At 40.4% G+C, this 26,469-nt stretch overlaps 1 protein-coding gene across 10 annotated transcripts in view; it reads right to left on the bottom strand.

Annotated features, from left to right (window-relative positions):
- ENOX1 (ecto-NOX disulfide-thiol exchanger 1) overlaps nt 1-26,469 on the bottom strand; it is a 392,145-nt gene that overhangs the window by 78,554 nt on the left and 287,122 nt on the right. For all 10 annotated transcript variants that reach the window (XM_080376795.1, XM_080376801.1, XM_080376802.1 and 7 more), the window contains 4 exons: nt 24,771-24,944; nt 22,842-23,048; nt 15,956-16,189; nt 3,865-4,077 (listed from right to left, as the gene is read on the bottom strand). In XM_080376795.1, the coding sequence (XP_080232921.1) occupies nt 3,865-4,077; nt 15,956-16,189; nt 22,842-23,048; nt 24,771-24,944 (828 nt within the window). The remainder of the gene's footprint in view (nt 1-3,864; nt 4,078-15,955; nt 16,190-22,841; nt 23,049-24,770; nt 24,945-26,469) is intronic.

Genomic DNA, 26,469 nt, shown 5'->3' with positions numbered 1-26,469 from the left:
CCTTGAAGAGTCATCAGTTAGTAAAATTGACAGAAATGACCAAATAAGTGAGTGTCATAAGCTGCTTGGTACCTAGCCGTGGCACACTTCTGTTCATTACACTGTGTAACTATCTACTTGCATGTTGGAACACTTCCACCACCTTGTGTGTCTGACTCTCGAGACATCAAATTAATTTCTCAGTATGGGATTTTGGACCTGCATTCACTTATAGGTACTTTTGAAAATGTTGTCACGGGAGACTGCCAGAAATGGTCTGAACCCTCAATAAGAGGTAGACAAAGTTCACAGTGCGTGGAGGAGAAAGTCAGAGGAGACAATTACAGCTTTGGTGTAGTCTAAAAAAACAGCCCAATGTGGATGTCTCAAGGGCTTCCACTTTTCTTAAACATGAAGACCAATGTCTACAAGCCTTAGGCTGAAAAGGTGGATTGGGAGGAAATGAAAGAGAGATGTATGAAAAACAGGGAGCAGCGTCATGTGCAACTCTGCTGTGGAAGCAAAATGAAAGAATTTAGAAATCGAACCAGAAAGACAGAAATATTCAAAATCCTGGAAAACAATCCACATTTTAAGCACAGATTCAAATCTAGAAACCCCAAGTAATTTAATAATAATAAAAAAGAGGTGGCCATTTTTCTCTCTTTATCCCTTAAATAACTAAAGTAGCACCATAACAAGGCAAAGACTCCCTGTAGAACTTAAATCAGGGGCTGTAAATCGGTGGTGTGACAGCAGTAATATACTTTATTTCACAGATTATCCTGGCACAAGTATCTTGGTCAGGTAATTAATTCACATGCTGAACACTTGACCCAAATTTTTAAGCGTAATCCATTTGGTAATCTTCTAAATACCTCCAGGCAGAAATTTGTAGCAGGGATTTCAATACCTGTACTTCTTTAGTAGTTGGGCCATAAGCTGAAATGTTCTGGCCACACTAATCCTCATTAATAAGAAAGCATTTTGTACTGAGACTCCTATAGACAGTGTGTGTGTTCCAGGTGAGTGCACTTGAAGGCCATTTTCTTAACATATTTCTTCTTCACTCCCCGTAACATTCACTGCTACAATGATAGCATTTCTATCTAACTTCCAGTTCTTCCCTTATGCTACGTCCTTCTGTATCAAGACTACACACAGTAAGTGGGATTACTCTGCTCTGAACAAGGCTTGTAAAAAGTGGGGCAATTGGTTCTGAGCTAGGCCCCCTGTGAATTGTCTAGGACAGCAGAGAAAATACGGCATCTCCAAGGGATGATTCATCTCACTGGAAGAGCACCATGAGGTCGGTCTGATGACTCATTCCCCAGAGATGCCCATTTTACTCTCCAGTCAACAAAGAAAGCACAGAATGGTCAGCTTAGAGTTGGACATCTGATCTAGTTTGTGACAGAGGAATGGCACATGCTATTTTAAAAGATACTGCAATATTTATGTCAAATGGCCACACAGCTGTAGCATTACACTAGACTTTTGGACCCTTAAGGCAGAACAGCAGAAGTGGTTTTTTTGCTACTCTGCAGAATTTAATAGACCACACACACCTATTTTAAACATCTAGTACTTTCAAATTCTTCTTCATAAAGCAAATGACATATTGCAGCTGATTACACAAGGCTGTGGGAAAACAATGGAAAAGATGCATGAAAAACATTCCTCAGATGAATTCAAATACAGGAAAATTCTTGAAAAAGGGAAGCTCATTTCACAGTCTCCCTATATAGCAATCTTAGGCATATACACATGTAAAGCAAAAACATCATCCATCTGTTTGTAACAAGTTTGCAGAGAATTTTAATAAGACACATTAATGCTAATAATGGCCAATGTTTATGATGTTTATAAAATAACCAATGTGAAGCATCTGGAAAGCTTGTAAAATTTGTTCTTATAAAATCCACAGAGTGTAACACCTTTCCCTGAACCTGTTTTTTTGCTGACCTTGTCCTCCTAGGCCAGATCTGTCAGAAACTCTTTTCTTCCAGGCACTGCTGTGACTGTGACACTCTGAAACTCATGATTTGAAGCCAGACCTATTTCTGGTTTTGTAAGTTCAGCATTCAGCACATTACAGGAACAAACCAGATATAGCCAAAACTGCAAGTTTCCACCTGAAACTACAGGGATCTCTATTTCCAAGTGACAGATGTTCTACAACAGTTGGTGACAAATGGGCTAATTTAGACTGATTTAACTAAAGTTCAGCCTGCTGACAATGGGGGATTTTTTTTAATGCAGCTGAAGAAGGCATTTCCAAACGCTAGGGCTGGCTGTTGCACACAAAACTACAGAGCCCTGGTGTGAACTGAACAGCACGGCCATGCATGGTGCCTGCGTCTCTGCTCCTCACACTGCCTTTTAGATGCTGACAGGGAAGGCGATATTGCCTAGCAAATTAGCAAGGGAATTAACTGGTCTTTAAAATTTACTCAGGGAACATATGTCCTCAGAAATCAAATGCCTTTGGCCCAGAATCAATCTTCCTAAATTCGGGCATCTATGTTCTTAAATTAGAAGTACATGTGCCCTGGGGTAAATTAGTCTTCTGGGATACAGAGCTCTCCATCATGGACGCAGGAAGCTTCCAGGGGCTGCTCTCCTAACCCAGGCAAGTTCATCCAAGCTTATGCCTTCAGCCCTAACTTCTGAAGGACAACCACTGAGGGATGAGAAAAATATTGCAGAAAAGCCTTTAGGGGTTATTTTTTACTGTAAAGATTAGGGGTGTGATTCAGAAATTACAGTGTAACAGCTGCATTCTTGACTTCATTCTCCTCCATTTGGTCAGTTTTATTGCTTTTTGTTTTTAAATTGCATATGAGAGCTGACTTCAGGCTCCACCCTCCTGAGTATCATAAAGCCTTTTGCTTGAGCAGCCATGAGTAGACATGTTAAAACCCAGCAGCAATGAAATTAGCTTTCTCTCTCTTCTCTTCTCTTCTCTTCTCTTCTCTTCTCTTCTCTTCTCTTCTCTTCTCTTCTCTTCTCTTCTCTTCTCTTCTCTTCTCTTCTCTTCTCTTCTCTTCTCTTCTCTTCTCTTCTCTTCTCTTCTCTTCTCTTCTCTTCTCTTCTCTTCTCTTCTTTTCTCTTCTCTTCTCTTCTCCTCTCTCTTCTCCTTCTCCTTCTTCTCCTTCTCCTTCTCTCCTCTTCCCTCTCCTCTCCTCCCTTCTCTTTCAAGAACACTTCTAGGCAAGTATCCCAATTATTGTTTTATGAGGAAACCTCATTAAGGTAACTTAATTGATTATATTTCTGTACTAAGGAAATAGTTGCCAGCCCTAAATATTTAAAGGCAGTTTAACTGCCAAATTAATACTGGCATTGTATCAGCCAAGCGATCCCAATGCCAGCAGTAGTACAGCTTATTCTTCTACTGTGGGGGTGGCCTGTATGCTGATCTCTAGAAGTTGCTGAATCCTACTTCCTTTTACCTAAACCCAGGCTAAAAATATAACCTAATTGTCCTCTATTCTGTCATTGGCCTAGTTAACTACCTGCAACACACAGGCTATATATCACTTCCCTCCACAAAAACATGATCTTTGCTCAGAGCAGGGAGGCTTCTGTCTGGTCCGTTCCCAAAGCGTTATGTCTACGCAACAGTAGACGTTATGCATAGAGCACATCTTCATCTATTAATAAAAAAAAAAAAAAAACTACTGAAACTTTGCTCACCTTGAGAAATAAGCTCTTAGGAATGGTCCTTGCTTCTCCAAATTGCCATAGAGTATGGAATAGGATATGAAGTAGAATATGACTGCATTGCAACTACTTACCCCCAACAAACAAACAAAATGATAAAAAAACCACTACCACCACCACCACCATTACTACAACACTGGACAAAAAGGAGTTACTTACATTGAGTGAGGATCCCTGTTAAGGCATTTTTGAAACTCTCCTTGGCTTGCTCCATTTCTTGCTCATGAGCAGCCTTTTCATTCATGAGCCGGCGGACGTGGCTGTTGGCCGACTGCACCATCGAATAAAACTGGTTTGCAGAGCGACGATTCACCTCACCTCGCTCAATCCAGGTAAGCAGCACTGTGATGGCCTCTGAAAACTTGCTATCATCTAGAACAATCAAAGCACAGGTTTTAATTGCAGGCATAAATATCCTGCCAAGAACACATTTTCTGCTCCATGTCACATTAAAATCACCATAAATCCTGCTTGCAGTACATCATTTTGGGCAACTTTTGGGTCCTTTGTTCTATCAGATGTAGGAAGCCAGTACTGCCACCTGAAGCTTCATAAATTTTCAAGACTTGTCTTCTGCTTATTTTAATAGCTTTTGCACAACAAAAAGCACCCTCCTTCCCAACCCTTTCCTGTGACCTGACTCCTTGCTTTCACAATGTCTCCCTTAAGCCATTCAGTGATAGTAATGGCCTTAGAGCAGGAGGGAGGAGACCTCCCTATTACTGGACCCACTGAGGAAATGAAATGTGTCTGTGTTAATCTGCTTAGCCAAAAGCTCAGTCTTGGACCTTTGGCTCAGCTGTACTTTTGTCAACAGATTTCACTAACATCACATTCTTAATTAATGAACAATGACGAGGCTGAACAATTCCTCCTCAAAGCACTGATTAATTACAAGGAACTGCTTTGAACAGTTGTGTTCCACTGTTGATGCATCTGTATTTGTTTTGTATCATTTGTCTGTGGTTTTAGTTGTTTGGGTTTTTTTAAAGGATTCCATACGAATCCAGGCAAACACCTGGGTTACAGCTTTATGTTTACCATTCAGGTAACTAAAGTTATATTTCTCTGCAGAAAGATTGCCAGAACTGGTGGCTACATTTTGTGCACTCCCTCCCCAAGTAATCTTCTTTCCTCTGACAGTGCTCTCAGCTTCCACAGAAGACTCTTTAATGCAGCATCCATTACACTTCTGGCTTCACCAGGATTAAGAGGATACATTCCTTTTTAAATCCTGTGTAGGCTGAACTGCAAGAAAATGCTTTTACAATCAAGTGTCTTCCTGTGGAACCGTTTTTGTGGAATTCTATCTCATTTTTTCCTCCAAGATTTCATTTTATAAAACTTCCATTTCCCAACAAATAATTTTAAACATCTCATCTAGTCCTTGGTAGTTAGTTCACATATATATCTAGGTGGTAGGTATACCTTTCTGTAGGACAAGGTACAGAGTTATGGTGGGAAGAAGTAGTACAGTTCTAAACAAAAGACATCTAAAGTGAAAACTGGAAAATACTAAACCCAACCAACTTTGTTACAGGATACAGAAATATGGGATGTAGTTCGTAAGACTTTGCTTTCCATGTCCAAAGAATAATGAACTACTAATTCTTCAGTGATGATTTGGGCTTTTATTCTGAATAAGTCTGTAATCACTTCCCTAAAAGGTGAGGAGCCTAAAGTACAGAGAGGACTAGTAATACACTCTGAGCCTGCAGCCTGCAATGAATAGATTTTACATTGCCTGATCTTTAGCATCTTGTTAACTGAAACATGCTTTCAGCTGCAGCAATAGGATTTGCTCTCCACAGCTGGATAGGCATGTTCACCCAAGTTCCCTGAAAAAATTTTGAAAAATAAGAGCATCATAACACCCTCCCTTTTTATGATGATGTATCTGTTGTGACTTTACATTAGCACGTGATTCATATTCATCATTTATTAAACGTCTCTGGGGAGGAAAAGTCAGACAGACGTGTTTTCTTTCCATATTGTCCCCTTGGATTAGACTCCACTTTCAAGCTTTACTGGTTACATGTGCAGCAGGTACATATTAAGTGGCTCTGATGAGTGAGTTTGGCTGAATATGGGCCTCAGAAAAGCCAAATGTAAACAAGACTTGTGCAAAGCCACTTCATTGCAAGAAGACACTAAGATACGTCTCTCCAAAAGGCTTGAGCAAAATTTCCAGCCTGCTGAAATGCATGGGAGCTGGATGTCATGGATCCCAGTACAGCCAAAAACACATCCCTGGAACATAATGTTTGTTATAATTACAGTAGTCAATAAGAATAACCTGTAATGGCTTCTGGCAATGTTAGTATGCAATTTCCAACAGCCTGTGCAGTCAGGTCACCCTGCAGATGGCACTAGCCTGTTAACACCAAGGATGCAGCTGATTGTGAGTAGAGAGTAACTACAGCTGAATGTGTTCCCCTTTTTTCCTTGTAGACATCATTATCTATATCATCACACACAATTCATCACCCAACACTGAAGTACCATTTAGAGTAAATTATCCCATTCAATCTAGGTCAAGACATGAACAGCAAAGTTGGGAGAAATGATATACAGAAGCACCTCTGAAGAGGGACACCATGACCTGTGAAGAAACAGCGTGCAGAACTGCGCAAAAATGTTTCATGGAGATGCACGAGTAAAAACAAATTGCACAGAAACATTCTCCCTTTTTTTTGCTTTTAATCTCTCCCCAATACATGTCTGTGTGTTGTTTTGTTATAGACTCTATATGACATTAGAACACCCCTCCCTTTGTTTTGTTATCAGGCACAGCTGGTGTCTGTAAGGGATGTTCATAAACATGCCACCCTTCTGCCACATAGATTCAACCCATTTAAAAGGACATGCTGAAAACCTGTTTTCAACACACTATACTTGCAGGGAGCTGCAGAGGTCTGTGGGCCTGTTATAGTTAATTCATGGTTCTGTACGAGCAGAAAAAAATCCTTTCATTGGTAAACATCAGCATCTTCATTGATTACATAATTAGAAGATGCATTAAGGAAAGCTAGAGGGCAATATATGCACAACAGGAGCACATTAGTTAATAAAATCTTTTCTCTACAGTTTTTAAAATTTCCTTATTTCACCTTCATTTCTAACTTTTATATTCTTGCGATGACTGTTCAGTGGCTGGCATAAGGTAACTCACCGTGAATTAGTTTTCTTCATCCAGAGTGCAGTGACTTTTTCTGAGCAACCAGAGGTTCACTTAGAAAATCAGATTTTTATACCAGAGTGTTGATGTATTTTTTATTTAGTAGATAAATAGTGGAAGAAATGCAGCAATGGAATCTAATTTAAAGAGAGCATGAACTACCTTATGATTGCAGCCATTCATTAAAAAAAATAAACCAAAACTCCTAATTCTGCCCAAAATTATACCCTTGCGGTAGAATGCATGTAAATATATGCTGTTCAAAAACATACTCTCAAAATAAATTCCTTTATATAAGACATGCTCCCATATGTAATTGTTCTTTTAAAATGAGGAAGCAGCAAATTATTTCTCACACTTAACACTTTTTTTCTTCTCCAAGTTACAGCATATTTTAAGCAAATAAGGTAGGACTCATCTCCTTTATGTCAACATCTGATTAGGAAGCCCAGGGTCCTAGTACAGCCAAAGAAAAGAGATGGACAATTGTTGGATGTGCTGTATTATCTGCCTATTTGAGGGTGAGGTAAACTGTGTCCCAGAAGTGCCTGCTTCTCTCAACTGGCTGTAAAGGGAGACGGGGGTGATCTGCTCATATATAGACATCTCTGCCACAGACATCTACATTTGGTCAGAGTAATCCCAACTGTTCCACAAGTGCACCAGTTACGGAACAGCTACCCAGCATTTGTATACCTGTGTTGGGTTTTCAGTTAATACCACACGCTGTGATGCATGCTATGCTGTTTGAATATTACCCACGTATTGAGGATGGCTTGCTAGGTGTCTGTTGATAGAGATTTCCAGGTGCTGCTAGACTTAATCACAGGCCTCTAGAGATAAGATATTTCAAATTCCTCTTATATCAACTGAAGATATTTGGCACTTAAATCCTAGCTCACAACTTAGATGAAATGAAAACTAAGAAAAGAAAACGCATCCCTAGAGCTGCCTGGGAAACTGTCAACAGGGATATTTCCAGGGGGGAAAAAAAATAATTAATTGTTGACAAACGTTTTGCATTTTTCCTGCTTATAATTTGACCACCTCTAAGCAACCCCAACTGAAATAAAACCTTTAATATAAAAAGCTATGACAAGAACTGCTATAAAATGGTATACTGGGAAAAAGTGTTGGAAACAGAGATTTTACTTCCAGTTTATGGAGTCTCCCTGGTGTAACACAGGGCAGAATTCAGCTCAGAGTAATCTGAAATGTTGCGACTATTTACCTCTCATTGTAAACACCTCCATAAGGTGCTTTCACGATTTGGGTGACAGTATCTAAGGCCTCAGCCATTAGGAAGGAGGTAGACTAATCCATGACTCTGAAGCCAGGCATTCAAACACTCTTACTATCATTTTTACATTTATAGATATAGTGCAGATATAGCTAACTTTATATTTCTCTATTTCAAAAGTGACACTGTATACTGGACTTCTAGCTCGGACAAGATCACACACTGGGTTACAGTTGCTTCTAACTTTGTTGGTTTCTTCCCAACCCTTGGCTTTCTCAAATATTTGAAAAGTATCTGAGATAATTCACACAACACTTGGTGCCTGTCTAAATCACAGCAATCCTTCTACGTTGTCCTATAGGCCATGGTGCTGTCCACAGTCAGCACATCCCGTATCTTGTCACTAATCGTGCTCACTTAACGCAATCTCCTAGGCTTGCAAGGAGGCGCTGAAAAGACAGAGCTGTTGTTCTTTATCCTAATGGCTACACCTCTGCGTATGTTTTGGGTGGCATTAATGATCTCATTTTTCTTCCTTCTGTAAGATGGGAAGGGGTAGGTGTGCACTTATGCTAAGCTCTGCCCTGACCAGGAGAAATTTAGTTAACTAACACCCCTTGAAGCTGTTCTTGAGAGCACTGAGAATGACTGTGCTGCAGGGCGTGTGGAGAGGGGACAAGAGTCCTGGGACATGCCCCATCTATTTGTCTCTGACTGACAGCCTGTTCTCTGTCAGCTGTAGCTGTGCCATAGGAAGATGTTGTGTTCCCTGCCCCATCCCCACCTGCTCAGCACTACTCCTTTGCACATGGTTACACTGCCCTCAGGTCTGCCTGGAGCTGCTCGGCTGATCACACTCCAGTTCCAGTTTGTCAAACTGGGCCCTGTTCAGCTATTACAGGAAAGTGATAGAGGCCAGTTCAGGATGCAGACTCCTTCACTCCATGTAACTGCAGCCAGGGGAGGATGTTTGACCAAGATTATTTTTAATCTGACTTCTGATTTGATAATTTATTAGACTATAACTAAAATTTCTAAACTGCAAAGGCTGAATTCAATACAAAAAATAATAAACCACAACAGGTGACTGCTGTGGGTGAATCAGGTCAGGGAAAAGGTTTACTAACCTCTCTCATCAGCAGGTTCAGCCCAGCTCCCCTGTGCATCAGGAACAATTTGCTTCTCAGCACATGCCAATTTTGGTGCCACGATGACAACCTATTTTTCTCTTGGCTTAAGAGCTTCTCCTGCACAGAGTGCCTGCCACTGACCTAGAAACACAACTCTTCAGTCTACTACCCCTGCCTTCTTTCTTCCCTGCTCAAATACTTTATATAATTGTGCCATGCAACACACATCTGGTACTTTTGGGATTAATAACATTTTTAACCCAATGGCACTGCATAATAAGTGAGAATCAAGGGATACAAATTTTTACTGCCAAAGGCTTCTTTTAAAGAATGATTAATTCTTACTATTTCTTAAATAGCCTTAACTATGCTATAACCAAGAAACTTTTCCAGTTATGTAATAAATGACTAGCTGAAACTAGGTTTGACAAAAATATGCATATACATTTACTAAAAGATATTTTAAAAGGTACTTTCTTCCCCCTGTTTCATCAAACTCTTTCTTCCAAATTAAATCACACAAGATTCTTCCAGAGGTGGGTGTTTCATGTGAGATACAGAAATCCATTATCTTATCCTGCTGATGCCATTATTTCCAATAAAAAGTAATTATGAGGGTATTGAGTTTCCTCCCTATTTCTCAAAATCACACCACAAACTTTCAGATCGGTGAGCTGCAATTTCCCAGTTCATAGTAATTAACTTGAGTCATTTTGCAGTGCGGTACATTTAATCAAGTGGGTTTATATTAAAACCTTAAAATCTGCATTGATACAATACGGATTAGGTGAGGGAGGACACTTTTAGTATTACACTTAACAGCGAACATACTTCTTGCCAGCTTTCAGAGAGAGGTGCCCAGGGAATTGGGTTACCAGGCTGCTGATAGCTGAACCCACCTTACACTCTTCTGCCAGCAGACAAAACTGCCCTCGCACCGTGCCTGCTCACAGCCCCTGTGCAAGGTTCTTGGTGCCAGATGTATTGTGTCACAGCAGATGTCAGCAGCATATGGGAGAAGGAAGGAGAAAATGATAATCTAAAAACAGGAAGGGTGAGCGAACAGATTTGACGCTGAAGCACCGAAACATGTCTGTTGTAGTGCTCTGTCCTGATATACTACTAATAAAAAAAGATTGTGCTAAAAAAAGGTCTGGAGTCTTTCAGCAGCAATTAAACCTGGCATTCATTGGATTTGTTCAGAGGATCACAGCTTTGCCTCCCCTTCTGACGTAGCCCTGCACTGAATTTGATCCCGTCTGCCTAAGACTTGCCTCTCTGGATAACTGCACCACTTCTGCAGCGCTCCACAAATCTGGCTCTCAAGTGCAGACTGATAATGAAAGCAGCGTGGGTTTCTTCTCAGTGAAATATCCTATTTCCCAAGCAATTAAATGTTGTTTATATTTCAAATGACGTGCAAGGGTTGAGATTGTCAGGCTTGATGTTACCTGAATCTTGCACAAGATATATCCCCCGTTAGTTCATTCTACTGTAACTGCCATCTATTTATTTAAATTTCCAATCTGTTCTCTCTTCAGGGGATAATACAGTGCCTGGCAAAGAAACAGCTTCTCAATTTCTCAAATTATATTTTTTAAAATGTAAAACCATGTGAATAACTTTCCTGTGCTCATAGAGAAACACTGTATCTTAAAGGGAGGTAAATTCCAGGGTATTGTATATAACGTGCACATATTTATGTCTCCTTTGCTCAAAATATTTAAAAAACAGATACTCTGATATAAAGAGATGTCTTTGTTAGATGGTGGAACTATTTAGCTACCTGCAGCAGATAAGACAGATGTAGTATTTTAAAGGTGCTTATTTGCAAGAAGTGATTTCTGAAGATGATACCATTAGATACAGATATGCTTGAATTAAGAAAACCATAATAGTCAAAATTCTGCTTTGAAACGCAGATGTCATAAACACACAGATTAAAATGTTTTGTTCCAATGCATCTGACAGAGCAGCGTTTCACTTAAGGATAAAAGGTTCAGCCTATCTCCAGTTGTATGATTGGGGCACCACATTACTCAACCATTCACAAAGCACCCAGGAAAACAGATGTCAGCGTATGCAAATTTGATCCTAAATATCTACCAACACATCCTACTGTGCAGTAATGAAACATTTAATTTGATGCTGAGGGATTAAAATCTCAAAGACACACACCAAACAAAATACTGCAATGAACCAGAAGACAAGAAGGCCACATTTTTGTGATATAATAGCAGAAGACATAATATTCTGCTGGTTTTGTCAGAACAAGAACTCAGGGTCTCAAAGACCATTTCAGGAGGTAATTCACATTTACACTTCACTGTAAAAGACCTTGGTTTCCCAGAATTCACACCTTTGAATTTATTGAGATATTTCCTCAAGGAAAGACAGTTTTTACCTAAGGCAGAAGGATGTCAGAAAGAAGGCCAGAAGTTTCACTAACCTGAATTGTGCTTAGCTGTTATCTTATTCCATGGCAATCAGACATGGTTTGAGGAAACTATTTGCAGTGTCATGACAAATTTTGGAATATTTGGATCAAATAGTAGATTTGAAGAGTACCTTTTGAAAAAGTGAGATCTTACTTTACCATTTTACCACTTCACCGTTTTTTATTTTGATTTTTCCCTTCAAATATACTTTAGTAGTTGGGAAAGTCAGGGGAAAAAAAACCAAAACCAAAAACACCACCAAAAAAACCCAAACAAAAATAACTTGTCATGCAAAATTAAATAGCAGTTTTATTTCCCAACCAGCTTGCAAATCTCAAATCTTGTGGTACAAACCTAAAATTGATCAGCATAGCCCTGGTATGAGAAGGAGCTCATGTCCTTCTCCACATTACCCATTTAGTTTGAATGCTGAAGCTCAGCATTCAGTCTGATAATCCAGGCTCCGGTCTCTTCTGTCTTCTATGTGCTGGACTCATGAAGAGTGGGACTGTCTCATGGGAGTGTGTGGGAGTGCATGGAAGAAATTTAAATTAAATATTTTGTGACATCACCTTTCCAATGCAGGAAACCTCATGCTTTATGAACTATCACCTTCCTGGCTTCTCTTTGTTTTGGCTCTGGCTGTGACCACAAGCAAATTATCAATGCAGAGCAGCTCAAAAAATGCTTAATCAATGAGAGTTAGTAGTTTTAGAGCTACAGGCTCAAATCCATGAGATGTAGCCCAAAGATACTGGCAATGTGTCACTGCCACATAGTGAAAAGTGGCTATAACAAAGCACAATAGGTGAATAGGGAGAGGAACAACATCACAGGCACTTAAGAGTGAATACACTCTTAGCTAATGACACGAAAGGTGCAGGAAAACAAATATCCACACTGCCAACAAGGAAAAAGTTATGAAAGATTTCATTTGCAGGACCCTGAAGACCTTAATGGAGAAAAAATAAGGAAAAAGGAAAAAAGAAAAAGAAAAAGGAAAAGGAAAAGGAAAAGATATATACCCATAAAACAGCACTCTCTGCCACAGTCTAAAATGGAAAGTGGTGAAAAATTGCACTGGTCCACGGTTTGATGGGTTTCCCTTATTTCTGCATAAATCAAGTGTTCAAACCAAGTTCTTTGCAGATATGAAGGGATTTGGATAGTCCACAGAGAGCAGGGAATGGAGAGCAAGCCATAAACTCTCATGCTTTTGCAGGTATTCAAGGCCTCATATGCAGTGAGAGCTAGCCCTGGTCACCAGGCAGTGCATTTTGAGAAACCAGTTCTTTTTCTCTATGAAGCTCCATACCAGTAGAGAATATCTGGATGAAATTTCATAATGAACTTTTGTTTCCAACTGGCATAAAAGATCCTCTATACTCTCTCACCCACTCTCCTCTATGGCAGTCAACTTCAGCACAGGAGAGGAATAGGAATATGCTGACAACACTGATACAAGTGTCTCCAGCCAAGACTTGTACACAAAACCAATGATTTCTTTAAGTCTTACGCTGCCATTTGCAGAAAATGAAAAAAGATATTGTCACCTCTGTTCTAGACTCAATAAATATCTAGACCACAACAGGGGACTGGCTGACGAGCCTAGTTCATCTCTGCTCACCGGCAGGATTCTGTGCCGTCAGGAATTTCCAAGGTTATTTTAACAACAAAAGTTGCTTGGATACAGACCAAGTTGTCTACATTTGTGATTGCAAAGCAGTACCTTGGGATGACAGATGTTTAGCTATTTTGGCTTGCTTTTCAGCCAGTGTTGCTCAGTGAACTTCTGGAGGCACTGCAGGAGCTGAAACCTGCATGTTGGGCACCTGCAGCTCTGTCTCACGAGCTGGCAACAGAGCTCAGGAGTCTTTTGAAGTGGGCATCATGGGGAAGTCATGGCTTTCCTTAAGAAAACAACTGCAAAGCATCTGCTCAAAACCTAATCTTTTGAGGTAAATCCTGCCAAAAGCAGATATATTTTGATCCTTCTTTTCTTCAGGATGAATTGTCCAGGCTTTTGCAGCAGTGCAAATCTGGTGATATCCAGGGACCTGAGATTTTAACCCCAGGTTTCACGTGTGTGTGTGTGTGTACATACCTATATTTCCCGTTAGCCTCACATTTAAAGTCCACATTTAAATTGTGAATGTATGATGACGTGCACTGCCCTTTGCTAGAGTTAAAGAAGTTTGTTTAGTGTTGCTTTACTTCTGTTTTCAGGATATTGCAAAGGGCTTATGGTGAATCCATGTTGCCCAAGGGAGGCCATAACGTTCTGCCCCACTGCCTTACAGTGGCTATGAAGCCATGGGAAATGTAAAGCAGAACAGTAGAATGACTGAATCCTACCTCTGCTTTCCACAGTACCTAGTATAGGAGACAACTCAAGACCAGTGAGAAAAGAGGGGACATCTTTGCATTCTCCACCCCCAACTGTCTATGGAGATCCAGGGCTGGTGCCATTAATCTTGCTACAAGGCAACTGCTAATTAGTGAAGTAGCAAAATTGCAGTATGTTCTTTTGCTGGATTTAAATTATTTTTCAACAAATAAAGAAATAAACTTACCATATTTGTTTCTTAACTTATTATATTTACTTCTGTATGTTTCTGAAACTTTCTCTTTATTTCCAGAGAAATAATCACATACATGGTGTTTGACTGTATTGTGCTCAAAATATTTCTGTATTAAAATTGTGCATATATGCCAAGCTCTGGTCAAATGTCCCTCAAAAGAACCAAAGATCTAAAACTTGGAATTAGTTTTAATTAAGTATGGAAATTTCACAGAATGAAAAGAAAACCCCTTCTAAATATAGACATCTTCAACATCTTGCAAAAACTCGCATTCGGTTGCCCCAAGGAATGGTTAGCCATACAGAAGAAAGTGTCCAGATTTCTTGCATTTTCTGACTTAGTTCAGGAAACCTCTAGGCCTTACTACATAAAGAAAAACTTCCCTATGAAAGATTAACTCCTAAAATATTCAACTGAAAACAGATTCTGGGAACAGATGGATCTAAATCTCTGTATTGTACTGTATTTTATAACCTCTAGAGGAGCTGGCCTAGAAGCTAGGTAGGAATTAAAAATTTTTATATTTGGGCCTCTTTCCTCCTTTTCTCCTGGTCTATCGATCCATCTGGGTTATTTTACTAATCTCCCAGTTATTTAATTAATTATTTACCAGAGGAGTGCATGTGATGAGAATATAAGTCAGCCAAACTAATAACAGACCAAAGTAACAGTGACAACTAAGAGCAACCAATGCAGTACTCAAAGAGACAGTAGGGTGCATCTCTGCTCCATGCTCCAAGGATGCAACACTGTGCTGTCCTTCGGCTTCCCAAACATGTTTCATAGTTAAAACAGAGGCCAGTGTGCTGACAGCTAGATAGCATAAGTCTAATCTGGATAATTCTGAAACAGTGGCAAGAATCAGTTTCTTGTGACCTGGCACAGAGTAAAGTAACGTGCTTGGCCACCACATGGGGAAAGAATGCCAAATACAACTGCTAAACACTTAATGAAAACAAATACAACTCTAAGGGGTATGAGGAGTTGGGTTTGCTTGATCTTTTTTTAATTTCTTAACCATGGATAGTTTTATTTCTTTGCTTGTTATTTTCTACGTAAACTATTACAGACAGGAATCCTCAAGTTGCACCCTTGAAAAATACTAACTTAGTAAGTGTACCTAGAAAATAACAAAAACAAGCAAGCAAACATCTACCAAAACAAGGTGCTATCTTGCACAAGTAATTCTAACCCTAAAGAGGGAATGACAGAATGGATGGTGTGTGTCAGAGATAAGTTGTACAGCCGCACCTGTGGGGCATGTTAAAATGCAGCTCACAAAGGCAATTTAAATACCAGGCATTGGGACAGTTACATGTAGTGTAGTAACATATCAGTCAAGGAATAAACACATTTTAAGAATCAGGCCTTTACTATGACGGATGTTTTTAACAAGTTGTCTTATTATGAAAGTATTTCCAAGGTAGATGATGGCAGCAACTGAACAGAAAAAACACCCCCGCACTGTAGTATCCTGAAGGTTGTGTTTTAGCTGTTAAAATGCAGGTAGATGGACAGATGTTGTGCAGGTGAGTATCATTAACATTGGCATAGGAATGGGGGATAGCTAACAGGGCAAGTTAATGAAATACACCAGAGAGAAATCAGCCTCCCTGCTCTGACTTCTGGGTGGCTCCCGCTTTTAAGAAATAATACAATGAAAAGTATTAAATACTGCTTACCTTTCAATTTCTCAGCCAGCAAAGCAGCTTCATGTTCAGAATAATGCATTATTGCTGGAGGAGAAGGAGGGCGCAGTCTGTCTTCTTCCATTTTGCGTCTGTGGCGTTCTTCTCTGGCCAACATTCTTTGTTTGCATTCCCATTCATAAAAGTCATCTCTTGCCTGAGCGAAATCAACATGAAGGCGACCTGAATCCTTTTTGTCTGTGCTAGATCCTAATCTCATGCGGTAACCTGAAATCAACAAGCAGAACTAACTGTTGCAGGACTTCGCTTATTTTTTTTTCCCCTCAAGTGCAGCTATGTAAAAATATACATTAACAGATTCCCACATATCTATGCAGAATCTATTGATCATTGTGCTTTCACAGGAAGATAAACATTCATCCATTCATTTTTCCTTGCAATTTTCTGCATTGTCTATCCACACAGTAGATGACCTTAAAAGTTGACTCAAAGGTACAGAATGTACAGTCCTGTTTAGAAGTCTCTCAAAATATGTAATTTTTCTACTTGACACTCCCAGCCTTTATAAGAGCAAAGGCCAGGTAAACAAAAACACAACTACTAAAAACGGATCTGTTTTGGTCTGAATGTAGAGTCCTTTCTCTGATCCTGTTGAGATCATGCACTGTTTAGTGCTTTTCTCCAGCCTGCCAAAGGAATGGGAAAGGCTGAATTTTATAAAAATCACAACTACAGATGAATGAGAAAATTGTGCTACGTAGATTCTGGTGCCACAAAGAGGTTGGTGTCATAACTACATTGATGCTGGATCTCAGATTTTGAGGCTACACAATAGCAAACACTACTTCCCAATTGCCCACTGGAAATATTCTGGCAGCAAATATAAACCACCAACAAATGAATTGAATTCAGTGTTCTTTAAAGTAACTTTGAAAGTGTGGATGGATTTATTAGACATTTGCAAGGCACCTTCAGAACAAATAATGAAATCTGTTGTGCCTCATCGTTAGTGATGTTCTTCATATTCATTATTTGATCAATGTATCATATGCTAAAGCTAGCAGACTGCAAAGGCTCTTAAGTCAAGGGCTGCACAACAGTACAACAGGGTCCTGCTCTGAAATAAAACCCTTGACTGCTGTCAGAGGACAAACAAATCATGCCAATGCTATGAAAGGAGCTTTTTGTGACTGTACTGTGGAAAAACATATGCTGGGCACCTATCTTTTTTCAAGTTATACTTCCAAGGCAGAAAGATAGCCACAGTTAAACTGTTAAAATGCCAAATCAGAGAAAGTCTATGAAAACGCTACGTAGAAAGCTGCAAACAGAGCCTTCAAATGCAGGTAAAAATAATCAGTCTGCACAGGGATAGCTCTGACTTCTCTCTGTCAAGCCGCTGCAGTAGCCTCAGAAGCAAAGCAGTCCAGCAGAGACTTCTCAAATCACAGGATGCTGCAGCGATGAGCTCTGTGCTGAGCTGGCACATAGGAAGCTCTTAAGAAACACACACTACTACTACTACAACTGCAACTGAAAAACTCCAGGGACAGGAAATTCCTGATCAAAATGGCAGGAAAAATGGTGTTTGCTGCTTTGGAACAGCAATCCAAGAGAACCTACTGTTCAGTCTCATGTTTTGCCTGTGGTTGAGGAGTTTCAGCACCTTACCACCACAGTTAAAACTCAGTTTTGAACTCCAGGGACAGCAAAGCTAAAACTTATGTAGTAGATTAGCTTTGCAAAAATGCCTATCTAGGCATACTCTGCTTGTTTTACCACTGACAAACCAGCCTGCTGTACTACAGCACATATGAGATAATAGCTTCAAAAACATTGGATATCCATATATGTAGTGATCCTTCGGAAAAAAAAAAAACAACCAACAACCCAACAAAAAAACCAACAATCTGGGTGCCTTTTGATTTGATATTTTCCTTTCAAACATCTTGTGGAGTTCATTTAAGCAGCCTGTCAGTGGGGAAAAAGTATGACTGATTTTCCAGCAAGGAGCCCAAACTCAGATTAAATACTCGAGCTAAGTGTTTCAGAGGTCCTTCACAGCCAGAAGGCATCAAAAACTGCCATGGAACCTACCAAATCTGGTCTCCAAGGTTCACAAGCTTGGAATGAAGTACAACTGAATATTGCAAGAGAGGCAAAGGAAGGGATTGCTTGTTATTTTAAAAAGCCCCTTTATTTTGCTCTGCTTTCTCTTGGTCAGAGAAGTAAACACTACTTTTCCCCCCAGAAGGCTTTGTGGTCATATATGTAGCTTTAGTCACAAGGTGCTGAGTTAAAGATACACCATATTCAGTGAGTCATAACAGAAGAAGAGTGCGAGCGACCTTTCAGAGCTGGGCCCTGTACTAATGAGGGGCTAATTATGTGGTTTTATCCACAGAGGTGTAGGCATGAAGAGGTCAGCCAAAAGGGGTCAGTGGTGCAGCTACCCTGATAACTGTGACAAATGTTACGTCCCCCTGTTCAACACTCCAACACTCCAGCTGCATTCCTCACACAGTGATTGTTTTGTGCCAAAATGGCATTATCAGCAATGTGAAAGGACACTGCCAAGGTGCCAGGTCTCGTGTGCCTAAAATTAGACCTCCCAGCCAGGCTGTATTTTCCAGGAAGACACAGTCTCTCTTCTTCTTCCCTCATCTTTTGCCTCTGTTGGCAGAAACGCCTGGGCATGGACAGAGCAAGAAACATGGTGCTGCAGGACACAAGACTGTTGTGGACTTCAAAGCCCCACTTAATCTGCATAAAGGACTGTGCACCTGCAGGTTGTGTGTGCACCAGCAAATTTGAGTTTTATTAAAGTAGCCTTCACTTTTTAAGTAAATGGGGATAAGGGGGGGGAGGGGGGGGGGGGGGGGGAACAAAACACCACTGAGCAGTGTAAATTGCAGTTCAAAACCCAGTACTGTGTGTAGCACTGGACAAATGGTTCCCTTTAGATAACCAGTTTAAGTGCCTCCAAATTAATAGATCTTTGAAACTGCCCAAGAATCACACTGAAAAAATCTGACCTTGTTCAACTCTAAAGACTGGAGGTAGTCAGCCAGCCAGCTGGTTTCCACCAGCCCAGAAACTTAGAATAACCTGGGTTGGAAGGGACCCTTAAAATCACCTAGTCCAACACCCTCTCAGAGCAGGGTCAACTTCAAAGTCAGATCAGATGCTCCAGGCTTGGCATCTTTTCCTTACCAAAAATAGCAATTGCCCATGGCTTCTTGCACCGTCCTAAAACAGGCTTTGCGGACACTATGGGACCAATGGCCTGGTGAGTGAAGAACAGACTCCTTGATGGGTTGGCAGCCAGCAAGATGCTGTGTAGCAAGGGGTGCAGAGCTGGCAGGTCCTGTTTTGCATGAGATGCTCAGGCACCCACCTAGGTTGGCAGCTTTGAGCTGTGGGGCTGCTGTGGGGCTTGTTCTTTTCTAATACCATGCCTCCTTATTGAAGTTTGAGGGTATCTGAATGTACAAGAGAACCACTGCCACTGCCTCCCCTTCATGCACGGGCAATGAATTGCCCTCACAGACCCTGTTCCCCATCTCTTTGCTCAGGACTGCAGCTAGCACTAACTGTAGGCCTGGCTTGTCATTTTTAATTTCAGTTTTGCATACAATGGCAGAGGAAAAGACTTTGGGAACTTGTCCAGATCCTCACTTTAAAGGAGCAGCAACAGGAAAAATTAGTGAGGGTGCTAAATAAAAATTAAACACATTATTTCCATATCACAGGTCTAGTCAAAACTCTGTGGCTTGACTTATCTTTGAGTGCTGCTATATTGGGGACAGGCCAATAACTGCTCTCTAACTAAGGATCTAGATCAGAGTGTTGATGGTGATCAGTGAGAACACAAAATAAGTACACTGTACTAAATGGAAACCCACAGAGGAAAAGATCAGCACAGGAAAAACACATACACCGGCTTTTGGGGTATAAACAGGTCTGTCTCAAGCCATTTGTTTGCCCTATATTTTCAAGCTCAGAGCCATCAATATTTGCAGGAGTTACTGAATTGTCAGCCACAAGAGTAAAGTACATATAGTTTGGAGACAGAGCTGTCTCATGGGCCGGTATGTCAATTTTAGAAAGCCTTTTCCTCAGGAGATCAAAATGTAACTTTCAGGGCTAAATGAAAACAACCCTTTCCCAAGTCAGTTCTTTTGTCATAGCCTTCTACCCATCTCCCAGTCTCCTTTTCATACACATTTACTTGGGAATAGGAAAGAAAAAAATCAATGATTAAACTACTTGATGGATTTTGTAATCACTTGCACTATTCTGATGATAAGCATGGGATAAATACAAAGTTTGATGAGATTAGATGGGGTAGACAGATAAAACTGATTAGGCAGACAAAATTATCATTATATTACCGATATCAAAGGCATGACTTTCCCCTAACATAACACCCATACTATAATAACCACACATTCCATTTGTACAACTCTTTTGTCTCTTGCAGGGAAAAGAAAACACCTTAACAATACACTTTATCCCCACCATTTCAGAATACATTATGCTTGAGAATGGAATAAAGACTGGTTAAAACCCCCAGTATTTCGGTACAAATCCAACATGCCCCTGCCCACTGCCAGACCTCCCTGCTCTGAGGTGGGAGGGGACAGTTGGTGCTCTCTGTATCATCTGCAGAGTTCAGCACCAGTGGTAAAGAAAAGAAAACCAAAAACCAAACAAACCGAAAAACTTGGCTGCAGCATGTCTGTGCTTTTCTTCCTCCTCTCTATCAGCTCCATCATTTTTTCCCCTGATCTGGTCAGTAAAAGAAAAGATCTGGATGAAAAGACAGATGGGGAGGGAGGCTGCAGAGCAGACAGTAAGAGGAAGTGTACACAGCAGTGCGACTGTGACAAAAGGAAATGGAAGAAGGAAGGATGGGTCAGCAACCTGGAAACAAAATGGCAGAAAATTTAAGATGAGGAAGGGAATCTGCTACCTCAATCTCTGTTTGTTTCCCTTATTCTGAATGCACACTAGCGCATTATGAACGAGGACACATGGCATCGCAGGGAATTTCCAACCTCTAATCAGCAAATCTGGTTCTCCAGAATTTAAGGCATATAAAATTAAAATAAAACTTCACTTGGGGTGAAGCAAAGGGTGCAGTCAACTGCTGAGAAGTAGGAAACTGAGCTAGAGGGACACTGGCTCTGGCCCAGGGTGGCAGCCTGTATGTTTCTGAGCTTTTCTTTGCTCTTTTTCTTGCCACTGTTTTGTTTATCATATACAGTAATACCAGCTCCTACTGAATCAGGGGTGCCCCTCTGATCTGTTACTTGTGAAGATGGGGTGCCCCACACAGAAGTTGGAAGCTGGGAAATGTGTCACTGCTTCTTTTAACTGTGATGCCTGTGATCTGTCCCAATGAACTACAGCTTTACAGAAGTAATGTGGATAAACAAATCAACAGGAAGGATGAAAACTGGGAAGAAAGGATGAGGAGGGAAGAAGAAATGAAGTTAAAAAAAAAAAAAAGAAGAAGAAAAAAAGAGGGTAGAAAGAAGATCTGGAAGGAATCTGAAAATTCAGCAATATTTCAAAGAAATCTTTTGATAGACCTCATAAAACTCATAAGTTTCTGTAGCTCTTCAAAGAGGTATTTAAAGCAAGCAGCCAAGTTAGACACACCCCCCCCCAAACACAAAAACCTTTGTGAAACAAAGGAGCTAAGTTTTTCCTGACTGCATATTTCAAAATTTCTGATGTTTTCTTTCCTTTTTCTCATTTTAAAATGCAGTTGATGGTGATTTGAGAGATCACTTTTCCAGCTGTGCGAGCTTCCTATGGATACCTACAGGACATTCAGGTTATGTCGTTACTGCTAAACAGAAAATGGCCAGGATGGGAGCTCAAACAAGGTATCCCTAATTGTTAGCTGCCTCCCAGGCTCCATTTTGGATGGTCCCAGTGGGTCCCTCTGAGGTCACCCTACACAGGGTGGGCAGCTGTAAGCCAGTCTGTGTCAGCTCGTCTTAGCAAAGGAGCAGCCCCTGGCCCCTGTTTATTTAAGAATACCTTGCAGGTGAAAGTGTTGCACTAACTTTTGGGGCAAAACAACACTTGTGGTTCACCCCAGAATGAGAGATGAACCAGCCTGTGGATCCAAATACTTACAGAGGATGGGATCCAGCTCAGAAAGGTGAAGAAGGGCTCAGTTAGGAAGCAAATCCTCATATTAAGGAGCCTGTAGCCTTAAGAGGGCACTGACAGTCACTGAAGCCTGATATGTGAAAGCAGAACTGGTTTTCATCTTTTTTCTTCTTTCCTTTTTTCTTTTTCTCTGTGAGTTAGAGGGGTTGGTTTTTTTCTTTCTGTTCCTTTGTTGGAAAATAAAAGAGATTCCGAAATTTTACACCTGACTTTCTGTGGCACTTGTCCTGGGAGGCAGCAGACGTAGCCTACAGATGGGGCTCAGAATCTAACCCTTGCAGTAGCTGAATACATGCACGCATAAAGGCAGACTTTATTCAGATTGTGCTGCAAATCTATAAAAATATGCCAATGAAATTGCCAGCCTATCAAAGAAATTGGCACTGGAAAACAGCAGCATTCCTGGCCTAGTGCCCTCCTCTTACCACAACCTGCGAGCAAAACTATATAAACCTGTGTAAATCAAAAATAAGATTGTTCTGTAGTGAATTTCAGGATCTGTTGTATTGTTGTGGGATGACAGGAAATTGCTCCTGGGTAAGCAACGTACAAAACCATGCACAAGTGTTGGCAGACACAGAGAAATACAGAATTGCCCCTTGCCACCCCAAGCTACAGCCACTGAGCTCAAGAAAGACTTGCTGAGATAAAAGCTAAGAAAATAAGAAAACATTAGCATCACAAAATACAAATGAGAAGCAAGGAAAATCCATTAAAGAATGTGAAGTACCAGAAAGGTAAATGGCTTTATCAACCATGAACTCCTCTGCAAAACGAATGTGACAAAAATTCTTCTTGCTTTTCCGAATTGCTGTTATATCTCCACACTGCTCAAAGACTTCCTGAATAATTTCCTCCGTTGCGTTTTCTGGTAATCCTCCAACAAACACTGTTTTGCACCCAGGAGGTCTCTCTCTTGTTGAAGGTGGTGGGAGATCTAAGTCAAAACAGAAATCACATTGGAATACAAAATTTGTCTTTTTATCCATTGGCTCTATTCATTCCCCTAATCAGTTCAGGGCAGGAACAGTTATTTGACATAGCATGGAGGTGGGAGAGAAAGAGAAGCAAAACAATTGAATATTGCAGAGATTGTCCAAAATTGCTTACTTTAATCTAAACCTTTTCAAGTTTTAGGTGGCATTTCAGAGATTAATTCCTGCCAGTGTGCGTTATTCTCCAGGACAGACAGTAAGGTCTAAAAGGATCTTTGTTTTCCCTGCACAGTCACACAAAAATAGAAAATATTCTGCTTCAAAGCATGAGAGCTTCTGCAGCTGATTCGACCCCAAGCACAAATCTCAGGCACTGAGATTCAAAGCCTGAACTTCACCATCTCTGGCTTGTACCCATCACTCGCCAAGTGTGTGGGCCCTCTGCAAGCAAGCCCATGCTGTGGACAGCCTGGGCTTTGGGCTGGATGTCTTTCCCTGGTCTTAGCATAATTTCATTTCTGTCTCAGAGTACAGGAGCACAGCAAACAGAAAAACAAAGTGGGAAACACGACGAAGTGACAGCATGATGAAAATGCTCTGCTGGTTATCTGTTTTGTCTTGTTGCCAGATAATGGAGTGGACGCCAGCACACAGGAAGGATAACCTCGCTGTTTACAAGTGCTCATGAGGTGGAGTGGCTAGAAATTTTATTTTTATATATAGATACAGAGAATATATACACACTTAAATCAGAAAACTATTAAATTTTTGAAGGCTGTATAAAAAATATACTCTGTCATTACATTTCACATTGTTTATATGTAGTTTACTAGAGCATTCCTCTAAAAGGAATTCTCTAAGAAGGAACATGATTGATATGACTTAGTTTTTTGGCCCTTCAACACAGTAAATGGGGTTTAAACATTAAAGTATACATATATATGCATATACACACATAAAGCCAGTTTGATTAAATCATGATCTAAGTACACTGCAAATCCAGAGCACCAGACTATTCGCTTAATTTTCTCTTTTGTCTTCACAGTGACAGTGAAAGCTGCTGGTCTGATGGCTCTGAAACTAAACTTCTGGGGCTAACATACACAAAATCAGGCTTTGTGCCTGAGCTGGTGGCTCAGTGGGAAGAGTTTTCCATTTGCACAAAGTCCCAGGAAGGGGCAGAAGGAAGCCTGGTCTCTGCTCTCGAAGAGAAGGAACTAATCTGCCATGCTGCCCCCCCAAAAAATGGCAGGAGAAGAGCTGTAGCCCCACTTTCCTTGCATCTCCTTTGGGGCGGGACCGGACCTAGTCAGTGTTTGGGTGCAAGGCACTGTGTTCAGGGACACAAGCCCTGACTGGCTCCAACTAACTGTGGGCACCTGAGGCAGAGCATGGAGATAATCAGCACTGTATAATCATTATATTTTGTGACATTCAGATCTAGGAAAGACAGATTTCTACTATGAGAAGTGTAGATCTTCAGGCTCTAGTAGCTTTAAGTAATTATTTTCCTTTTTTGTACAAACTATGTAGGTTTTTTTAATGACCTTACAGAGATGAATAAATATGCTCTGATACCATACCATGCTTTGCACAAAGAGTAGATCTTCGAAGGAAACACCATGCCTGCCTACAGTCTATTTAAAAACATAATTTTTGTTAGATAAAAAGTATTTTGTGCAATATATTTAGGAAAATAACATTCTTTCATCAGATCCACTTACTTGGGTTTGGAGGGAAGAGCGTGCAGCTTTTGCAATGAATTATTTCTTTGACTACAGGCACATCTGTTGGTGGTGGTGGCGGCACTAACCCCATGCCTGGTATCATTGGGTTAATAGGAGTGATTCCAGTCATCATGCTAAGGCTTGGATCAAAGCCTGGTACACAGATTGAATCTGTAAATGTATAACATAAAATCCTGGCTTATAAATCTTGAAACTACTTGTTACTATTTTCTTGCACAGACAATTTCGCTTTAGGCTTTTTTTTTTTTTTTTTTTTTTTTTTTTCCCCAAGCATCACTGTTAAAAAAAAGAGAAGGGAAAAGGAAAAATGGGAAAGGGAAAAGGTAGAGCAACAGAGAGGAGAGAAGAGAGAGAGGGAGCAGGAGGTGCATTTTCAGTGGAAAAAACCTCCAAAACAACCAACTATGCATAAAGAAGGGAATGTTACATAATTTCAAATATTAATATGACTGAGTAAACCAGAGCACGTTAAACTGTAAAACCATGCACAATGCATATCTCTTATTATCCGGAATGCAATTTTCTGTTTCATAATGCCACTGTGGTGTTTACGTTGCCTTCTGATCAGCGTACAAAGAATATATTTTAACACAGATATGTCCTCTCCATCTAATTGTCAGACAGATTTATCACAACATAGCCTTCTCACATAAGTGACCTTGATTTATGACCAGCACAGAGAAAGATCCATTTCTGGCTGCTTTATAGAAGCACAGTTAGCCAAGACTTCTAACCATTTTACCCTGGAATATAAAGTTTCAGCTGCACAGAACAGGTTTTTTTTGAACTTTGGAACTGATTCCTTCTTGTCCTGTTATTTAATCGGATTAGTAGATTCTCTTCAACACATGTATTATTAAAATATACCACCACAGCCCCATAAAGTAAAATGCATATTTGGCAACCATTACTCTTTTTCCTTCCTGATCTCTTTGCCAAGACTTCCATACATATTATTTAAAGTTGAAAGATTTACTGGGGAGTACCAGTGCTGTAACACCAAGAACTGTAATAAGCAGATGTTTCAGATGAACTGAGTGCCAACTTCTGAAATTTGCTTTCGTTAAAAACAAGGCTTTGGGTTTCTTGAGGCATAATGAATAAAATATTTTGAGAGACCGATCTCTTTGTTGGCATAACACTGCTGCTATTTGGCATCATCAATTATTTAAAAAAAGAGAGTTACTTCGGTGTTCTACAGGTTTTCTGATGAGTTTTCTGGCTAGCAACTGGAAAGTATTTAATGATACTTGTAAACACGGGGTTTGGTAGCTTGGGAGCTTGTTTATTTTGAAGAAGCAGAGAGGGAAACAACTCCTCCTCCAGGATTTTATACATATATATATATGAAATTTGAGCTGCATTTGCTACAGGGCAGCATGATGAATCGAATGTGACCAGAGGCCTGTTTCTTCATCTTAGGTCTACTGTGGAGAAGCTATGTGACCTTGGGTCATTCCTCTGACCTTTTGGCATCTTAATTTCTGCATCTGCAAAATACGTAAAATAATACTTACACACTGGTGAGGATTAGCTCACAGTTTTATAGCACTTTGCAGGTGTAAAGCACTCTGTGGGGGCTGAAAATTAGCATTATTATTCCTGTGAAACATACATAATCATCTTCTTCAGGACAGACAACTGAGGACTGAGAACCTCTACTCCAGTGGCGCTC

Source organism: Falco punctatus (assembly GCF_963210335.1).
Source record: "Falco punctatus genome assembly, chromosome: 2".
In the NCBI taxonomy this organism is placed as follows: Eukaryota; Metazoa; Chordata; class Aves; order Falconiformes; family Falconidae; genus Falco; species Falco punctatus.
This window is presented reverse-complemented; position numbering and strand designations above follow the sequence as displayed.